The sequence below is a fragment of the Amblyraja radiata genome, chromosome 15 (assembly GCF_010909765.2).
Source record: "Amblyraja radiata isolate CabotCenter1 chromosome 15, sAmbRad1.1.pri, whole genome shotgun sequence".
Taxonomy (NCBI): Eukaryota; Metazoa; Chordata; class Chondrichthyes; order Rajiformes; family Rajidae; genus Amblyraja; species Amblyraja radiata.
The window spans coordinates 11,233,042-11,251,427 of record NC_045970.1 but is presented as its reverse complement, the minus strand read 5'-3'; the positions used below and the strand labels follow the sequence as shown (position 1 = coordinate 11,251,427).

Here is an 18,386-nt window from a genome sequence, read left to right as displayed (position 1 = left end):
TGAAGGTCGAAGACACTCTTCTGAACTCGCGGAGTAGGTCGCCGCAGTGGAACAGCCCCTTTAGTGTGGGGAGGCAACCGTTCAGTGCAAACAAGGTCTGGAGTTACCTAATCTGGTGTGTTTTCCAGCCCGTGAACTATACTTCGGTTGATCCCTAAACCGTTCCTCAACATACATTCAATATAAGAAAATCAGTCAAATAACTAAGAAAGAATATTGATTTTCAGCAGGTACACAAAATTGCTGGGGAAACTCAGCGGGTGCAGCAGCATCTATGGAGCGAAGGAAATAGGCGACGTTTCGGGCCGAAACCCTTCTTCAGACTGATGGGGGGTGGGGAAAAGAAAGAAGGAAAAGGGGAGGAGGAGGAGGAGCCCGAGGGCGGGCGGATGGGAGGGTGGGAGGAGACAGCTTATGAAAGCTCTGGATGGTTGTGCCTAAGGATTGTAATGTTTCCCATTAAATTGCTACTGGTTTGTTGAACTGTACATCTCTGATGAACTGAGCAACTAATGGGATGGCACATAGGACCTAGAATGAGAGTAGTGATGAAGTAACTGCCAGGTGTGTGGTTGGATAAGTCAGGTAAGATGAGGACAAATGTTTTCACCCAGAGAGTTGTGAATCTGTGGAATTCTCTGCCAAAAAGGCAATGGAGACAAATTCTCTGGATGCATATTCAAGAGAGAGTTAGATAGAGCTCTTAAAGATAGTGGAGTAAAGAGAAATGGGGAGAAGGCAGGAGCAGGGTACTGAATGTGGATGATCAGCCATGAATGATCGTGAATGGTTGTGCTGGCTCGAAGGGCCAAATGGCCTTCTCCTGCACCTATTGTCTATTGTCTGTTGTAATGGGTCTGGGAACGGCTGAGGTGGTGGGATTGGTCAGCAATCATGTTCATGGTCTAATTTCCCCGCAATGTGCCAACAATGAATGTTTTTCATATTTCACATGCACTCATGACTCATGAAGTCCTCGGTGAAGTTTATGGAATGTACAAAACAATACGCAATGGTCATTATCACATATCATCCCATCGTAAATACTGTTTTGAGTTCAGCTCCTTTAGGATTAACATCAGCAATTTGAAAAATATGTTTCAAATTTGCTTGGATATAAGACACACGTGAAAAATCTCTGAAAATCTGAATATGGGATTATTGTGAAAGGGAAATAGCAAGTTCTGTTGAATGTTGGTTTGATGTTATTGTGTCTCACCATTCCAGTTAACTTTATTCTTTGATTGTGGACGCAGCCCAGACCATCACACGAACCAACCTCCCTTCTATTGACTCAATTTATACATCATGCTGCCTCGGCAAGGCCAGCAGCATAATCAAGGATGAGTCGCACCCTGGCCACTCCCTCTTCTCGCATCAGGCAAAAGGTGTAGAAGTGTGAAAACGCACACCTCCTGATTCAGGGACAGTTTCTTCCCAGCTGTTATCAGGCAAATGAATCATCCTACCACAACCAGAGAGCAGTCCTGAACTACTATCCATCTCATTGGTGACCCTCGGACCATCTTTGATCAGACTTTGCTGGCTTTACCTTGCACAATACGTTATTCCCTTATCATGTATCTATACACTGAAAATGGCTCAATTGTAATCATGTATTGTCTTTCTGCTGGCTGGTTAGCACGCAACAAAAGGTTTTAACTGTACCTTGGATAGCAAGATACAGTGAAGAACAGATATAGATAAGCATTCATACAACCACCAGAACTATTATGATGAACAGATTCTTACACGATAATTGCCAGATATTTTCTGGTTGTTACTATCGTTCTAATTATTTGTTAGTTTTTCAGAATTGTTTCAAATGCTGAGGTCCACAAAGGCAGTTATGACACGAGTTGTAGAATGTTTTGTCTTCAGCCATCTCAATAAATCATTACACCTGGAGATGAAGGCAATGACATTCAGGCCATGATAAATGGGAGGTTGCTTTCAAGGCAATTTCAGAGATCCTAACCCCCGTTGGAGAACAGACTGATAGATTGCTGGTGCAGCATAGAACTGTGTACATGCAATTCACTTATTTTCTTCTATGGTAGCAGCAAGAATGAATGAAAACTTTATTGTCACATGTGACGTCACGGTGAAAGCCGGATCCCAGCTGCAGGCTCCGTCGGCCGCTCAACTGACTCATGCTCCGACCCGCAAGGCGAGGCTCATCCGACCCACGAGGCCCCGGCCTGGCTATGACCCGGGATTCTCCATAGCTATCCGGTCGGCATCGAGACCACTGTGCCTCGACAAAGGCCTCTGGCCACGTTCCCAATCTGCAGCTGCGGCCCAGCGGGAAAGCTTGTAATACAAGCAGCCTCATCTTGTATGGCAATCCTAGAACATTGGGTAACTGCATTCGTAACTGCATTGGGAACTGCAGTACTGTAATTGAAACCTCAGTACCAATCTTCAGCTGTTCTGTGACAATTGTGACACATTTGTGAACATAGCTGTTCTCCGAGTTACCTCTTTAAAATCCTTGTCATTCCTCTATAGCAGAGCTAGTTGGCTCCATGATGCTGAAAAGTGTAAATGTCGAAAATTTATCCCATCTTACCAACATGGTTTTGAATACTTTATGGGAACCTTAACCTCCAAGTTCAAGAACAGTTTCATCCCATCAACCATCAGGCTCTTAAACCATGCTGCATGACCCTAACCACAATCCTACCTCAGCACCAAACTATTCAAGTCTAATCAAGACATGGAGTCATACAGCGTAGAACAGGCCCTTCGGCTCAACTTGCCCAAACCAACCAACATGCCCCATCTACATAGGTCCCCCCTGCCTGTGTTTGGCCCATATCCCTTCAAGTACCTGTCCAATGTTTTTTTAGCTACATTCTCAACTACATTCTCTGGCAGCTCGTTCCATACACCTACCATGCTTTGTGCAAAAAAGTTGCCCCTCATGTTTCTGAAAGAAAGAAATCTGTGGGAAAATAATACATTAGTGCAAAAACATACTTAGAAATAAGCAAACAGGTTCATGGTAGTGCAATAGGTGGACCTTTGTGTTCTGTTGTGAAGTTAGAAATAGGGTAGTGCAAGCTGGTTCAAGAACTTGTTAATTGTAAGAGATAAGTTGTTCCTGACCTTAATGGTGTGGGACTTCATGCTTTTGGGTCCCCTAATCTGATGGTAGCAGTGAGAAGCGGGCATGTTTCGACCAGTGGCTCTCACACCCATAGCAATGAAGTGTTTTGAGCGACTGGTTATGCAGCACATCAAAAAGAGTCTACCTGCCGACCTAGACCCACTGCAGTTCGCCTACAGAGCCAACCGATCCACAGAGGACGCAGTCTCAACAACACTGAACCTCGTACTGTCACACCTTGATCGGAAAAATACTTATGCCAGGATCCTCTTCATAGACTTCAGCTCTGCGTTTAACACAATCATTCCGCAGCAGCTGGTGGAGAAGTTGGAGCTATTGGGGGTTGATGCAGGCACATGTAACTGGGTCCTGAACTTTCTATCGCAACGGCAGCAGACAGTCAGGGTGGGCAGTAGGACATCAAAAACCATAGCCGTGAGCACTGGCTCGCCCCAAGGCTGTGTCCTAAGCCCCCTGCTGTTTAGTCTGCTTACACACGACTGTACTGCTAGACTCAATAACAACTTCATCAACAAGTTCGCTGATGACACAACAGTGGTGGGTCTCATCAGTGACAATGATGAGTCGGCGTACAGGATGTAGGTGGAGCTGCTCACAGGATGGTGCAAATCCCACAACCTCATTCTCAACGTGGGAAAAACTAAGGAGATGGTGGTTGACTTCAGGAGGGCGGGAAAACAACACCATACACCTCTGCACATCGATGGAGCTGATGTGGAAAGGGTCAGCAGCGTGAAGTTCCTAGGACTCCACCTGTCAGATGACCTGATGTCCACAACCAACACCACAGCACTGGTCAAGAGAGCCCAGCAGTGACTACACCCTCTCCGAAGACTACGTAAAGCAGGTCTCCCCACTACACATCTACGAACTTTTTATAGGGGGACAATCGAGAGCACTTTAACCAACGGCATCACTTCCTGGTTCGGGAGCTGCAAGGCGTACGAACGGCACCAACTTGACAGGATTGTGAAGACCGCCAGCAGGATTATTGGTGCTCCACTCCCTTTCTTGCTGGACATATACAGGAAGAGATGTATCAACAGAGCCATCTCCATCATCAAAGACCCCTACCACCCATCGCATCACATATTCTCCATCCTGCCATCTGGGAAGAGGTACAGGAGCATTAGCTGCAAAACCAGCAGGATGCTCCTCAGCTTCTTCCCGCAGGCTATAAGAATGTTAAACGGACTTTGCCCCCTGCCAAAGTATCGCGCACCAACCACCAACCTGGACAGAGCCACTGTCGTGCCGCTGCCGATCAGAACGCCTGTTGATGTTTAGTTGAGAGTAGTGTTAAACTTGTTCAGGATATATGTATTTTTATTTCTATTTATTTTTTACTGCACACTGAATGGACACCGGTTTGAGTAACGTTTTTTTGTTTCCTCTGGGTATGTGAGTACTCAGGAAAATAACAATAAAGATATACAATACAATACAATACAATACAATACAATACAATGTAATGGGGATCCTTAATGATAGATGCCTCCTTTTTGAGGCAGCACCATCATGTAGATGATTTTGATAGAGTGGAGAGCCGTGCCCATGATGGATCATGATGAGACCACTACTCTCTGCAGCTGCTAGTGTCCCTGTGCATTGGAATTGCCACACCAGGCCATGATACAACCAGTCAGGATATTTTCTACAGTACATCTGTAAACGTTTGTCAGAGTATTCCGAGACATACATTCTAAACTTCTAAGGTCGGTGGGGGCGCTGCAAGCCGGCAGCCCTGTCAGCAGCGCGTTAGTTTTTTCAAGTTTTTTTATTTTTTTAGTGTGTTTTAAAGTACGGTTTTAATGTTTATTTGTGTCGGGGAAACCTTTTAGGTCGCCTCCTCCACGGAGAGGCAACTTTTTCCAGGTCGCCTCCCCCTTGGCCTAACAGCAAGGATCGGTGCGTCCTTTCACGGAGACGTGCCCGGGGCTTCAGCGGCAGGCGCAGCGCAGACTCTCGGTGTGGAGCGGGCGAGCCGTCGCTGGGGCGAGCCGGAGGGGAGCGCTCCGTTTCACTGGCCCGCGGCAGCCGGCAGCCTGAAGCCACGGTCTGCAGAGCTCTGGCTGGCGCGGCGTCCGCAGCCTGGGAATCCCTTGGGGAGACCCGGGGAGAAGAAGAAGCTTCGACTGCTGGCCCGCGGCCAACTTCTACCGGGGGGCGCGGCGGCGACTTACCCTCAGGAGCAGGGTCCCTCGCCGGGGATCCCTGGAGGGGATCTTCGACTGCCGGCCCTGCGGTCTGCGGTGCTTCTGTGCTTCTGGCTGCGGCGCGAACTTTAAATCTTCGACCTGCGGCCTACACCAGCCTGAAGCCACGGTCTCCAGTGGGGAAGAGCCGATTCAGGACCTGGACTTACCTTGTCTGTACATCTGGAAGCCCGCAGCGGCGACTGCGGAGGGATGATGTCCCGACCACGGGGGAAAATGGAGGAGGACTGACCACATTTTGTGCCTTCCACCACAGTGATGAATGCTGTGGTGGGTGTTTGTGTTAAATTCTATTGTGTGCTTTTGTGTGTTCTTTATCATTGTACCGCTGCCGGCAGATTCATTTCACTTGCACTTTATGTGACAAATAAAACCATATTGTATTGTAAGAAAGTAGAGGCACTGGCATGCCTTCTTCAAGATTATATCTCTTTACTGGGCACAGGACATGTCATTGAGATGTTAACACCCAGAAACATTCCATGAACCACCTGGGAACCTATGGATGTAGCACTGGCACGGTTGCACTATTTACTTTGGCTGGCACTATCACAGCATAGTTTACCTAGAATAACTGAACATGTATTGTACATGTGTAGGAAGGAACTGCAGATGCTGGTTTACACCGAAGATAGACTCAAAATGCTGGAGTAACTCACGGGACAGGCAGTATCTCTGGAGAGAAGGAATGGGTGCGTTTCAGGTCGAGCCCCTTCTTCAGTCTCGAGTCTACAGGTCTCGACCCGAAACGTCACCCATTCCTTCTCTCCAGAGATGCTGCCTGTCCCGCTGAGTTACTCCAGCATTTTGAGTCTATGTATTGTATTTGTTATGTTTTGCATTAATATGTCTAAAAGCTGCAGCAAGTAGGAATTTCATTGTTCCAGTTCTGGTGTATCTTTCTTGACTCTTTATATGCACACTTCAAATCTAGTGAAAATTTCAAAAATCTGCTACATTTTTGAGATACAGGCAATGAATGGGCTTTCAAAGATGATGAAAGCTCACAGGATAGCCTGATTAAATGTGGCCATAATAGGGGGCTAAAGATCAGGAAGGGTTTTCACCTCAAGCTGATCTCACTGCAGATGATAATAATGCTGCTAAAACTGACTTGAACATCCTTTGCAAACATAACATTCTGAAGAAAGGTCCCAATTCGAAATGTCACCTATCCATGTTCTGCAGAGATGCTACTTGACCCATTGAGTTACTTCAGAATTTATATTTTTAGTTGATTAAAGGCCTTTGCAGATTTACTCATTTTGCATGATTATGCATGATTAACATTTGTAAATTACATTTCCTTCCTCCAAAGAAGATTTTTTTAATGTCACTGATTGTGTTGTCAACACAAGAGATCTGGTTGTGTCAATGTGAATCTGTGAAACCAAATGGAGAATCTCATCTATAAACTTAACAAAATAAATGCTTATTAAAAAGCGCAAGTGCAACAGATGCACAGGAACACCATCTGCAACAATTAAAACAATCCCTCTAATTAATGTCTCCATTCTAACTTTGAAATATACAGTTGTTCCTTCCTTGCCACTGAGCCAAAATCCTGGAACATCCTATTTAATTGGCTACAGTGATTCTAAAGAACAACTTGCCTCAAGTGAAGGGTCTCGACCCGAAACGTCACCCATTCCTTTTCTCCAGAGAAGCCGCCTGCCCAGCTGAGTTACTCCAGTATTTTGTGTCTATCTTCACCTCAAGTGAGTTGGATGGCACAACTGGCAGAGCTGTTGCCTCACAGTGCCAGAGACCCAGCTTTGATCCTGACCTGTCAGCGTGAATTTTGCATATTCTTCCTGTGATCATGTGGGTTTCTACCAGGTTCCCACTTTTTCTTGTTGCTCCCGTTTCCTACTGCATCCCAAAGACAGACAGGTTAATTGTAGGTTAATTGTCCTCTGTAAATTGCCACCAGTATGTAGGGAATGGACGAGAGAGAGGGCTAACAGAAAACTAGTGTGAATGGGTGATCAATGGTCAGTATGGACTCAGTTGGCCAAGGAGTCTATTTCCATGCTGTTTCTCCAAACTAAACTAAACTCTGCCTTCTCAACAATCATCAGAGATGGGTAATAATGAAGACCAGGCCAATGAAATTTGCAACCCAATAATCAACTAATCTAGGATAGACACAAAATGCCGGAGTAACTCAGCGGGACAGGCAGCATCTCTGGATAGCAGGAATGGGTGACGCTTTGGGTCGAGATCCTTCTTCAATCTAAAATGCCTCAAGTCTGGTCGCAATTAGCCGCATTATTAAAGTTACAAATTTTGATTAATTGGAAATTAATGTTTACTTAAGTTATCACGGGAGAAGGTCAGTTGGTCCATTGTATCCATATGGCGCCTTGCACAGCAATTCCTGTCCCCTCTTATTTTCCCGTAACCCTGCAACTTATTCTATCCTTACATGCAAACATGGGAACATGCAAACTCTACACAGAGAGCCCTGAATTCTGGATAGAACCCAGGTTGCTGGAGCTGTGAGACAGCAACACAGTTGCTCTACTATGCCACCCAATAGCTGAAGCTCATTATATATGTATATAGAAGAATTTCCTTGTTTTATATATATATATATATATATAGATATAAAACAAGGACATTCTTCTATAAATGTTTCCATAGACATAGACATAGTATTTGGATAAATAAGTGTCACTAATTTAATTTGTTAACAACCTCTAGGTACATTCTGAAATGCAGGAAGTATGACAATGCCCAAATAGGAATTTCTCACCAGTGACCTCTTTCATAAAGGAAGTAAATATATTGCCATTAAAATAAAAGCACTAAGGCACTCGAGAGGCTGGTGAGGGGCTCAGGATAGAACTGTAGCTGTTGCATTTAAAATGGCCCCAGAATTATCATCGAGTGCATGAACATACTTCTCGTCATTACCTGTAAAGGTGTAAGCAAAGATGTGGGATTATTGAGATTTTGTAGACTGAGACAGAATGTGGCAAAGACTTCCACTGCAATGCACTGAATAGGAAGAGGAATTTAACTTTTTTTTTCCTGCGACCTTCTGTTAAAGTAAGATGCTATTCACAAGCAGGATGATAGCTATATTATAGGCACAAAACTTAACAGTAGGAAATCTAGTTTCAATAGGAAACTAGATGTATGATGTCATGGCAGTAAAAATATCTTACCATATTTCACCAGTGGGGCGGATTTAAAGTGCAGCATGTAACACAAACATATTTTTTGGGGTTAGAAACCCTAATTGGAATTGTTGCATTACTCTACTCAACACCCTATAAATAGCATTGAAACTATTACATTTGTTGAAATTCATACGTTTATTTTCAATTGAAAACCAAAATTAGGTTGATCCTGTTCAGACGGTTTAGAGTACCAATTCAGAACCTGCCTGGAATGGCAACAACTCGTCCAAATTGCAAATGCTACATAGCATGAAACAAGGTCCTTAATCAAAGTTTGTACATGAACCTTACCATAAATAAATACAGCAATGACAAGAGATTACCAGCACCATCAAGGTTTCTGTGCAGCAATTCCAAGAAGTCTCTCTTGATTTTTTTTTAACTGAATATTTCAGAACTAATATATAGTTTGGACGGAAGGGTGATTTTTAACATAATTTGTTACTTCCTGTTGGAATTTCAGAATTCCAAGTATATTTAATAGTACAACTGGGACAGCATTGTTCTCTGGTGCTTGAATAGCAGCTATTTTGTGCATGACTGAAAGAAAAGGATAAGGCTCAACCAATTTTTCTTTTCTTGTTTGTGGAACCTTGCTGTCTGCCATTTGACTGCAGTGTTTGTCTCTGCTTCATAAGTAATTTGAAACAATTTTGAGGGGTCTTGAGATTTGCACATTTTTGTCACATTTTTTTCTTGCCTTTCTTTACTTTTTTATCAAATTTATTTGCATTGCAAAATTGGCCAGACTGGAAACTGATCTTATTACAATCGATCATTGTACTGTTTAAAATTATTTTAATTGAATGTGAAATGAACATTAACATTGCTGACGGTTTTATTAGTTTTAGTTGTAAAGTTACTGGAGCACATTCCTAACACACAGTCTCCAAAACAAATTTTGCTATGAAACAGATTTAATTGCAAGTAAACATACAAGAATTCATGTAGTATAACATAATATAATATACTATACTACACGACAATACAGTACAATATAATATAATATAATATAATATCATATAATATCATATACTATAATATCATATAATATCATATAATATAATATAATATAATAAAAAGGAACTGCAAATGCTGATTCATATCAAAGATAGACACAAAATGTTAGAGTAACTCAGCGGGTCAGGCAGCATCTTTGGAGAAATTGGATAGGTCACATTTCCGGTAAGGATTCTTCTTCAGACCAAGAATTCACATTAGCTTTATGTAACTCCCCTTGTCTTTTCCTCAATTTAATTATGTGTTTTGATGTCTAAAATATCTTTAAGACACATGACTTTCAAAAATATGTGTGCTAAATATTTTGTATATCAATAATTTGGAGAACACTTACATCATGGTAGCTACAGTACATGTATTTTGATGAGAACCGATTTCTATAAACAAAATACATTATCAAGTGTTACTGTTCAGATCTATGTTGCAGTAAGTTCTAAGTTTTCAGCTTACATATGAACAGGAGTTGGAACAGGGGTAGGCAATATTTGGGAGCCTCTGTATGTTTCAATAAAGTGATAACTCATTCGGCCTCGTCTCCACTTTTCTGCACGTTCTCCATAATCCTTGAATCCCTTCAAGTCCCTAAAATCAACCCCTCTCTGTGACTTGGTCTCCAAACTCTCTGGAGTATAAAATTCCAAAGGATCATGGCAATAAGAAAAGAGAGTATTTTCATCATCTTTCTGATAAATGTACAACACCTTATTACAGCCACTAATTCAAACCTCCTCCTAAGGGGAAATACCTTTTCTTTCTCAAGTGCCTTTGGCATCATATATGGGCACTTCTCATTCTGGTGAACTTCAATAAATAAAGGCTTAACTTTCTCAACTATCTCAAAAGATCATTCTATCTCAAGAACCGATCTAGTAAACCCTCTATTCATCAGCCTCCAGTGTAAATGTACATCTCTCTTGCCACAGAAGGCAGTGGAGGCCAATTCACTGGATGTTTTCAAGAGAGAGTTAGATAGAACTATTAGGGCTAACATAATCAAGGGATATGGAGAGAAAGCAGGAAAAGGGTACTGTCTTTGGATGATCAGCCATGATCAGATTAAATGGTGGTGCTGGCTCAAAGGACCAAATTGCCTATTCCTGCACCTATTTTCTATGTTTCTATGTTACTTAAAAAGGAGACCAAAATTGCAGTACCCCAGTTATGGTCTTGCTGCTGCCCTGCTAAAATAAGACTGATTTGAATAAAAACTAGCTTAACTTTTGAGATCACACAATATTGCTGAAGAAATACCCAGAATGAAATATTGTTTGAGTGCAATGTTTAATTTGTTTTTGATTGTGCCTTATATCCATTTTTTTAAATGGAGCCTAACATTAAAATTAATTTAACTCTTGCAGGCACTTTCGCACCGAATCTCTAATGTGTGACTGCAACCTTAAATGGGTGTTGCAATGGGCCAAAAACGTTTCAGTTCGAATAGCAGATGACACTTTATGCATCTACCCAAGAGCATTACAAGGAAGACCGTTCAAAACTTTGAAAGAAAACCAGCTCTCGTGTGGTAAGTGCAATTTAAAAAAATATATATGATTGAGGAAATTATGCTAGATTCGAGTCACTGAGTCACAGAGTCATAGAGCACAGAAACAGATCTTTAGATTCTTGCCAACTATCAAGCACCCCATAGAAAAATCCTACACTAATCCAATGTTTTCTTTATTCTTTCCTTATTTCTATCAACTCTCCCAGATTTTTACACTATCCTACATCCTAGGAGCAATATACCTCCCAGTGGCCAATTAACCTACCACACCACACATTCTTGGGATGTAGGTAGAAGCTGGAGCACACAGGGAGAAGGTGCAAACTCCACATTTTCAGCACCAGATGTCAGGGTTGAACTTAGATCACTGGAACTGTGAGACAGCAGCTCCACTGAATATGCTTCTGTCACCATTGGTTATATATATCATCAATAAGAAATTATAGGTTGAGGTATTTTAAATCTCAGCCGAACCGATTCCCCTTACTGTCAGACTTCAAGCAGGGCTGCATATATTAAAACACATGTTTTGCCTTGAAGACTCAGTGAGCGTGTAGCTTTTTTGATAAAATTGAGGTGGAAGGAATTAGATTGCAAGATGGCCAAGTGAATTGTTTTTGGAATTGAGAATAATTAATCAATTTCAACTCAAGACCTTGTGGGTAATTGAAACCAGAATCCATGCAGCCTGAATCATCTGTCTCTCCCTGACTGAGAAGAAATTAATTAAGATTTAAACAAATCCCCAGCATCTTTCAAGAACTGCACTACCACATTTCCCAGTAGTCAATAAGCATCCTGAATGTCAGCCAGTGAGATGTTCATCTTCTTAAAATCCTCATTACAGCTGAATTTCTGTGACTGTGACATTGACAAAACTGAAAACTACAAACTACACCAGAAAAAATAAATAAAACCTCGTGAAGCTTTATAAGATTAATCTTTCATAATCCTCATTCTGTACCTTTGCATGCATGCTGACTGTCAGAATGGCATTCAGTCTCAAATGCTTCCCAAGAAAATTTGACCTTTTATACCATGAATCAACTGCTTTTCTTACCCACGGATGTTTGCTTTCTTTTCTCACAAACGATTAGGATGTGTCAGGGGCTAATGAATTGGTTACTCATTGCTGAAGCACAGGAATTATTAATGAGCAATCCGTAATGAGCTGTAGCTTATGTGGCACTTTTATTAACAACGCATCACTAAGTCAATACAGCCACATGCTGCAGTCTTATTCACATTGACAACAATGACACTTACAGAGAGGTGATATATTAACTTAGAACTTTTCGTATTGGCAACTTGATGTTTAACATAGGCCACATTTGTCTGCCATTAAGACAGCAAAGGCAATATATTTTATGGCACAAATATGATTAATATTTTTCGACTAGTTTTACCTTCACTATGTTCTTGAATCTCTATAATTATAAAACTCTGATCTTGGATGTGTGTGTGTGTATAATCACATCTTCTCAAAAAAATGACGCGCTAATGGTAAAATGTGTACATATTCCATTAGAGATTTATCCTGTGGACTCCGAAATCGTCTTATTTGAAAAATCCATGCATTATTTCTCGAGTTATTAATCAAAATGTTCACAAATCTGAAGAAACTTTGGGAAAAAAAACGTTTGGCTTTGACTGATGACGTCACAATGACTCTGCCCCCTTCTCTCCACCTCCTCTTTCCCCCCTCTCCTCTCCCCCTCCTCTCCAACCCCCCTCCTCTCCACCCCCCCTCCACTCCACCCCCCTCCTCTCCACTCCCCCTCATCTCCCCCCCCCCACCTCCCCCTCCTCACCCCTGTTTATCATCATGTTTATGAATGATCCACAGCACCACTCACATGGCTGAAGATCAATCTTTATTCCATGGCAAACAGAACATTCCAACAGCCAGCTGCTTAACATCTATCTCCGCTGGCTGAGAGAGGAGAGCGGAGAGAGAGATGAGAGAGGGAGAGAGAGAGAGAGAGAGAGAGAGGAATAGAGAGCTGTAAGAGAGATCTAGATCTATCGATATAGAGAGAGAATAGAGAGATAGTTACTGAGAGCTATCTCGATCTCTCTGATCTCTCGCTCTCGCTCTCTCTCTCCTCCTCTTCGCCTCGACGCTCTCTTCTCTATCCTCGCTCATCTCTCTCCGCTCCTCTCTCTCTCTTCCTCCTCTTCCGTCCTCTCTCTCTCCTCTCTCTGCTCTCTTCTCCTCTCTCTCTCGGCTCTCTTCTCTCTCTCTCTCTCTCTCTCCTCTCTCTCTCTCTCGCTCTCTCTTCAACTCTCTTCTCTTCGCTCTCTCTTCCTTCGCGCCTCCAGCTCTCTTTCGCTGACCTTGTTACATCTTCTACCATGTACAGGTTGCATGCACATATGTGCATGGAGGTTATAAATGGCATGAACTAATAAGGGTTAATCTAAAACCCCCGTTATTCAAAAAATGCTCGGGGTCGCTTTCGGCGCTTTCTCTCGGCTCCTCAGTCAGCACCTCTCTCTCCCCCTACGGCCTCTCTCCCTCCCGACCTCTCATCCACCATCACCCCGGCCTCTATTCCACACTCATCCCCACCCACTTGGGCCTCTATATCAACCAAACCACTACCCCCACTCTCTATCCTCTCTCTCACCCTTCTATACCCCCCTCTCTCCCCCCCCCCTCACCTCAACCCCCCCCCCTCTCTCCCCCCTCCTCTTCCCCCTCACCCCTCGCCTCTCTCTCCCTTCCCTGGCCTCCCCCTTCCTTTCCCCTCTCTCCCACTGCGAGTTGCGGGCTATTCGTCAGTGGATAGGGTGGGGATGGGCTAAAAGGAGCCAATGAATAATATTAATATAATATCAAGGGGGGTGGTTAGTGTGTGTGTGACGCCACAGGACCCCCCCCCCTCCGGCAACCGCGCGTTGAGGGGACGGGACTCAACGGGTCCCACTTGGTCTAGTATGTTCTAAAAATGCCAACTCTGAGCATTGGAAAAACACAAATCAAACAGCTCTCTGATCTGATTTTAATGAGTAAATTTAAGACAATAATAGTGGCCGACTCCTTCCAATCCTGTTGTCTTTTCATAAATGTAATTATAACCTGCTACTTTGGCCTCTGAGTACAGTAGGATCTTTCAGATATTCCTCGAATCCCAATCATGTAATCAGGGCCAGACGGCAATGAGAGATCTATATATAGAGAGAGAGAGAGAATGCCCACGAGCTATATTGTGCTTCTTAGAGTGACTAATGGGCCTGTCCCACTTAGGCAACTATAGGAGACTATGCGGTCGCCACATGGTCACCACATGTTCGGGGGTGGTTGCCGGGGAGTCACCTTCATGGTCGTGAGTAGTTCCCGCATTCTCGGAACTAGTCGCGGCTTCATTCTGGTCGCCGCTAATTTTTCAACATGTTGAAAAATTAGCGCCGACCAGAATGAAGCCACCATCGAGAGTAGCAAGAATTCTGGTCCAGTAGGTGCAGCGGTAGGGGGTCACCAGGTGATCGTAGGTTGTCGTAGGTTCTCGCCGGTGCTGACTGGTGATTTTCATTGGCTCATTGGGGAAAAAATACATTAGCAGTAGTTTTCAGAACTAAGGATACCCGACCGGTAATGTTAAGGGCCTGTCCCACTATGACGACCTAATTTGCGAGTTTAGAAGAGTTTGCGCTCACCACAAACTCGCAGCATGGTCGACACGTGGTCCTATGAGTAACTCTCCTAAATGCTTGAGAGAAGTTCCCGCATACCTGTTTGGTTGGGGAAAATTTTTCAGCAAACATTAGTCGGCATGGTTCTTTTGAACTCGTAATGCAGTGGTAGTGGGGTCGCCGTGTAGTTATAGGCAGTCGAGATAGACGTAGGCAATCTCCTTTGGTGACCAGGCATTGGCTCATTGGAGTTTTCAGAACCAAGGAAAACCGACCGGTAATGTTAAATGCCTGCTGAACTTTATTAAAAGTTGTCTCGCTTCTTAAAAATGTCTCCACTCCTTCTCCCTCCCCTTCTCTCCCCTTCCCTCCCCTTCTCTCCCCTTCTCTCCCCTTCACTCCCCTTCGCTCCCCTTCTCCCCCCGCTCTCTAAAGGACTTACTGTAACTGTGCCAGCCGTCTTTTACCATCCTGTTCATCGCGGGTGTGAATTTCAGACAGCACTCCCCTGCTTTCCCTGGCCCCCGCCTTTGCGATGTGTGTGTGTGTGTGTGTGTGCGGACGGTCAATCCAGCTTGTGGTTTCATTGATGACAGTCGATCCAGCTTGAGGTTTTTCAGGCGAGTGCCATCAAGCTTGAAGGTCGAAGACAGTTGGTGAAAAGTCGCGTGTGGGACAGGCCCTTTAATGTCCGCCGAGCTTCACAGCCGTGTATCTCTGGCTTCTTCCCACCCCTTCTCCCCCTTTCTCTCCCCCTCTTTTAAATGGCAAATGACCCTTCCCTTACACTGTGCTTTCACCGACTTAATTACAGCGCCAACCTTCCTGTTCATCGTGGTGTGTGTCTGCATCACATTAGCTTTGCATCGTGTGAATTTAACTCAGATAGTGCTCCCCTCACATGCCCTCTCTCCCGCCTGTATAACTGGCTGGTGAAGGAAGCGGTGTGTGTGTGTGTGTGTGTGTGTGTGTGTGTGTGTGTGTGTGTGTGTGTGTGTGTGTGTGTGTGTGTGTGTGTGTGTGTGTGTGTGTGTGTGTGTGTGTGTGTGTGTGTGTGTGTGTGTGGGTGTGTGGGTGTGTGGGTGTGTGTGTCGCCGTTCCATTGGCCAGTTTTTCAGTGACCTGCTGCGACTTGACAGTCGCTGGCAGTCGCCTGAAAATCTGCCTAAGTGGGACAGGCCCATAAGGGATTTAAAATCTCCCTTGTCCCATGTTATGCAGTGCTTGGCTGTTTGCTGTCTACCATGGCCATTGCCTGCACATTTTCCTGCAGAAAGTGGAATCTGACATGTACTTTAGACGAGAATGCCTTATGGTACAAAATTTACAGCTTCCAGAGGTTGGCTTCCATTTGTAAAGTGGCAAGTGATTTGTGTTTGGAAGCAGTAGTTCTGTGTGAAAGAAACCAAAAAAATGCAAAACAGATGTAGATTTGATCAGATGTGAGCCAAAGGCATGACATTTATACTCAGGATTGATGTTGTACATCTGTGATTAAATGCCGTTTGAATAAGGACAAAGCCCAGTTGACTATTGTTTAATATACTAGGATTTTGAACACATTGACATTGGGATGGGACAGATGAGAATATTCTTCACCAAAACTATTTTGTGTACCCATAATAGATAAATCATAAAGCTGAGAGCAATTTGTTTTTTTGCAGTCGGTCGAATAATTTCAAATGATATTCGTTCCCTCGCTATTTGTTTATGGAGGCCAGTTCTTACAAAAGCCTTTCTCAAGCAATGTTATTGCTGCAATCATAATTGGAAATATCAGGTTAATTTGACGTGAAAAACCTAATCAGTGCTGAAAAGTTGATTGCATGTAATTCGCAAGTGCAGTTTGTCATTTGAATCCTTGTGCCTAGCTGTATTCTGACAGAGTACAAATCAACTGCATGCAAGCTATCATGCCTAGAACCAAAGCGAGGATTAAAGTATATTTTGCAAGTTTACTATTGTATCCAAATGAATGACTGGCTATACGACAGAGAGTCTATTCATTGCAGTTTATTTAACTGCTTGTAGCATGATGACAGATTAGAAACATAGAAACACAGAAAATAGGCGCAGGAGGAGGCCATTCGGCCCTTCGAGACAGCACCGCCATTCATTGTGGCTGATCGTCCCCAATCAATAACCCGTGCCTGCCTTCTCCCCGTATCCTTTGATTCCACTAGCCCTTAGAGCTCTATCTAACTCTCTCTTAAATCCATCCAGTGACTTGGCCTCCACTGCCCTCTGTGGCAGGGAATTCCACAAATTCACAACTCTCTGCGTGAAAATGTTTTTTCTCACCTCAGTCTTAAATGGCTTCCTCTTTATTCTGAGACTGTGACCCCTGATTCTGGACTCGCCCAACGTTGGGAGACATTTTCCTGCATCTAGCTTGTCCAGTCCTTTTATAATTTTATATGTTTCTATAAAATGATTTCCTGCAGAAAATTTGTTTCTTCGCTATTGCATTTAAAACAATTATATGAATTTGTCAACTGGTGGAATCTGGGCAATCTGGTGCCAGGATTATTTTTTATTTTATTTTTATTTTTTTAGAAAATAGGTGCAGGAGGAGGCCATTTGGCCCTTGGAGCCAGCATCGCCATTCATTGTGATCATGGCTGATCGTCCCCAATCAATAACCCATGACATAGTGAAATATGTTTTTCTATTGCATCAGTAGATTGAGCTGTTTGCCATAGATTTTTATTTTAGAGCAAATTACTTTTACAGAATATGCAAAAACTGCTTTATCATAAGGGATCTCCAGCAATTCTTCCTTGTCAATGAGATTGCAAACAAAGTGCTCTTATAAAATGAGTAATGAAATATTCTGTCGAAGATGGTTTGCTGCAGCTCAGAATCTTGCTGTCAATTTTACCAAAATATGTAGATCTTTTTTGAGGCATAAGGTGGCTCAACATAAGAATACGGGGGAGTTTTGTCCCAAAAAAAGCCATACAGTATGAAAGAATTCTGAACTGATCCTCTTTGATTGAAAGAACTTACAACGTAATATGACCTAGGTTGCTAAACATCTAAGTTATAGCTCAACAGTTACCCATAACCTCCACACTCTTCCTCGATTAATAATGATAAAATGATGGAGTGAAATAACATACTTACTGTTTTCACCTTATGTTGTATACACCAATTAAGCCACTTCCTTGCTCTTAATAGCACTTAAGCACTTCCTTGCTCTTCCTTGCACTTAAGATATGTATTTAATTCTCATATAAATATGACGATTAACTTGCAACATCTTTTCAACTGGTGCATTCTTTGGCACAATGTTTTACTTTCATTGGAAGTTAAACAAAATGCAGATCTTATAAATTTGAAATAAAAGCAGAAAGCTCTGGATATACCCAGCAGGTCAGGCATAATTCTGTGGAGACTCAGGTTTAACATTTCATGACAGATGGAGAAGTGGTTTGCAGAAAAGGGAGAGGGTGGAGAAAGGAAAGGGAATGTTCAGTCAACTATCCTTTCAGAGCCATCTCTTTAATTGATGATTGAGGACAGTGAGAGAGAGAGAGAAAAGAACAAACCAAAATGTTGGCAGAGTGAGAAGCACAACACTACAGGTGCCAGATATCTGGAACAAAGAGAAAAATACTGGAAATACTGGCAGGAGGTTTTGTGAATATCTTCCACCTCTCAATACAGAGATCTGAGACTCCCACCTG

At 43.0% G+C, this 18,386-nt stretch overlaps 1 protein-coding gene across 2 annotated transcripts in view; it reads left to right on the top strand.

Annotated features, from left to right (window-relative positions):
• The window catches only part of adgra1 (adhesion G protein-coupled receptor A1), a 659,066-nt gene that overhangs the window by 256,174 nt on the left and 384,506 nt on the right, over positions 1 to 18,386 (top strand). For both annotated transcript variants that reach the window (XM_033033639.1, XM_033033638.1), the window contains one exon: positions 10,916 to 11,079. In XM_033033639.1, coding sequence (XP_032889530.1) covers positions 10,916 to 11,079 — 164 coding nt within the window. The remainder of the gene's footprint in view (positions 1 to 10,915; positions 11,080 to 18,386) is intronic.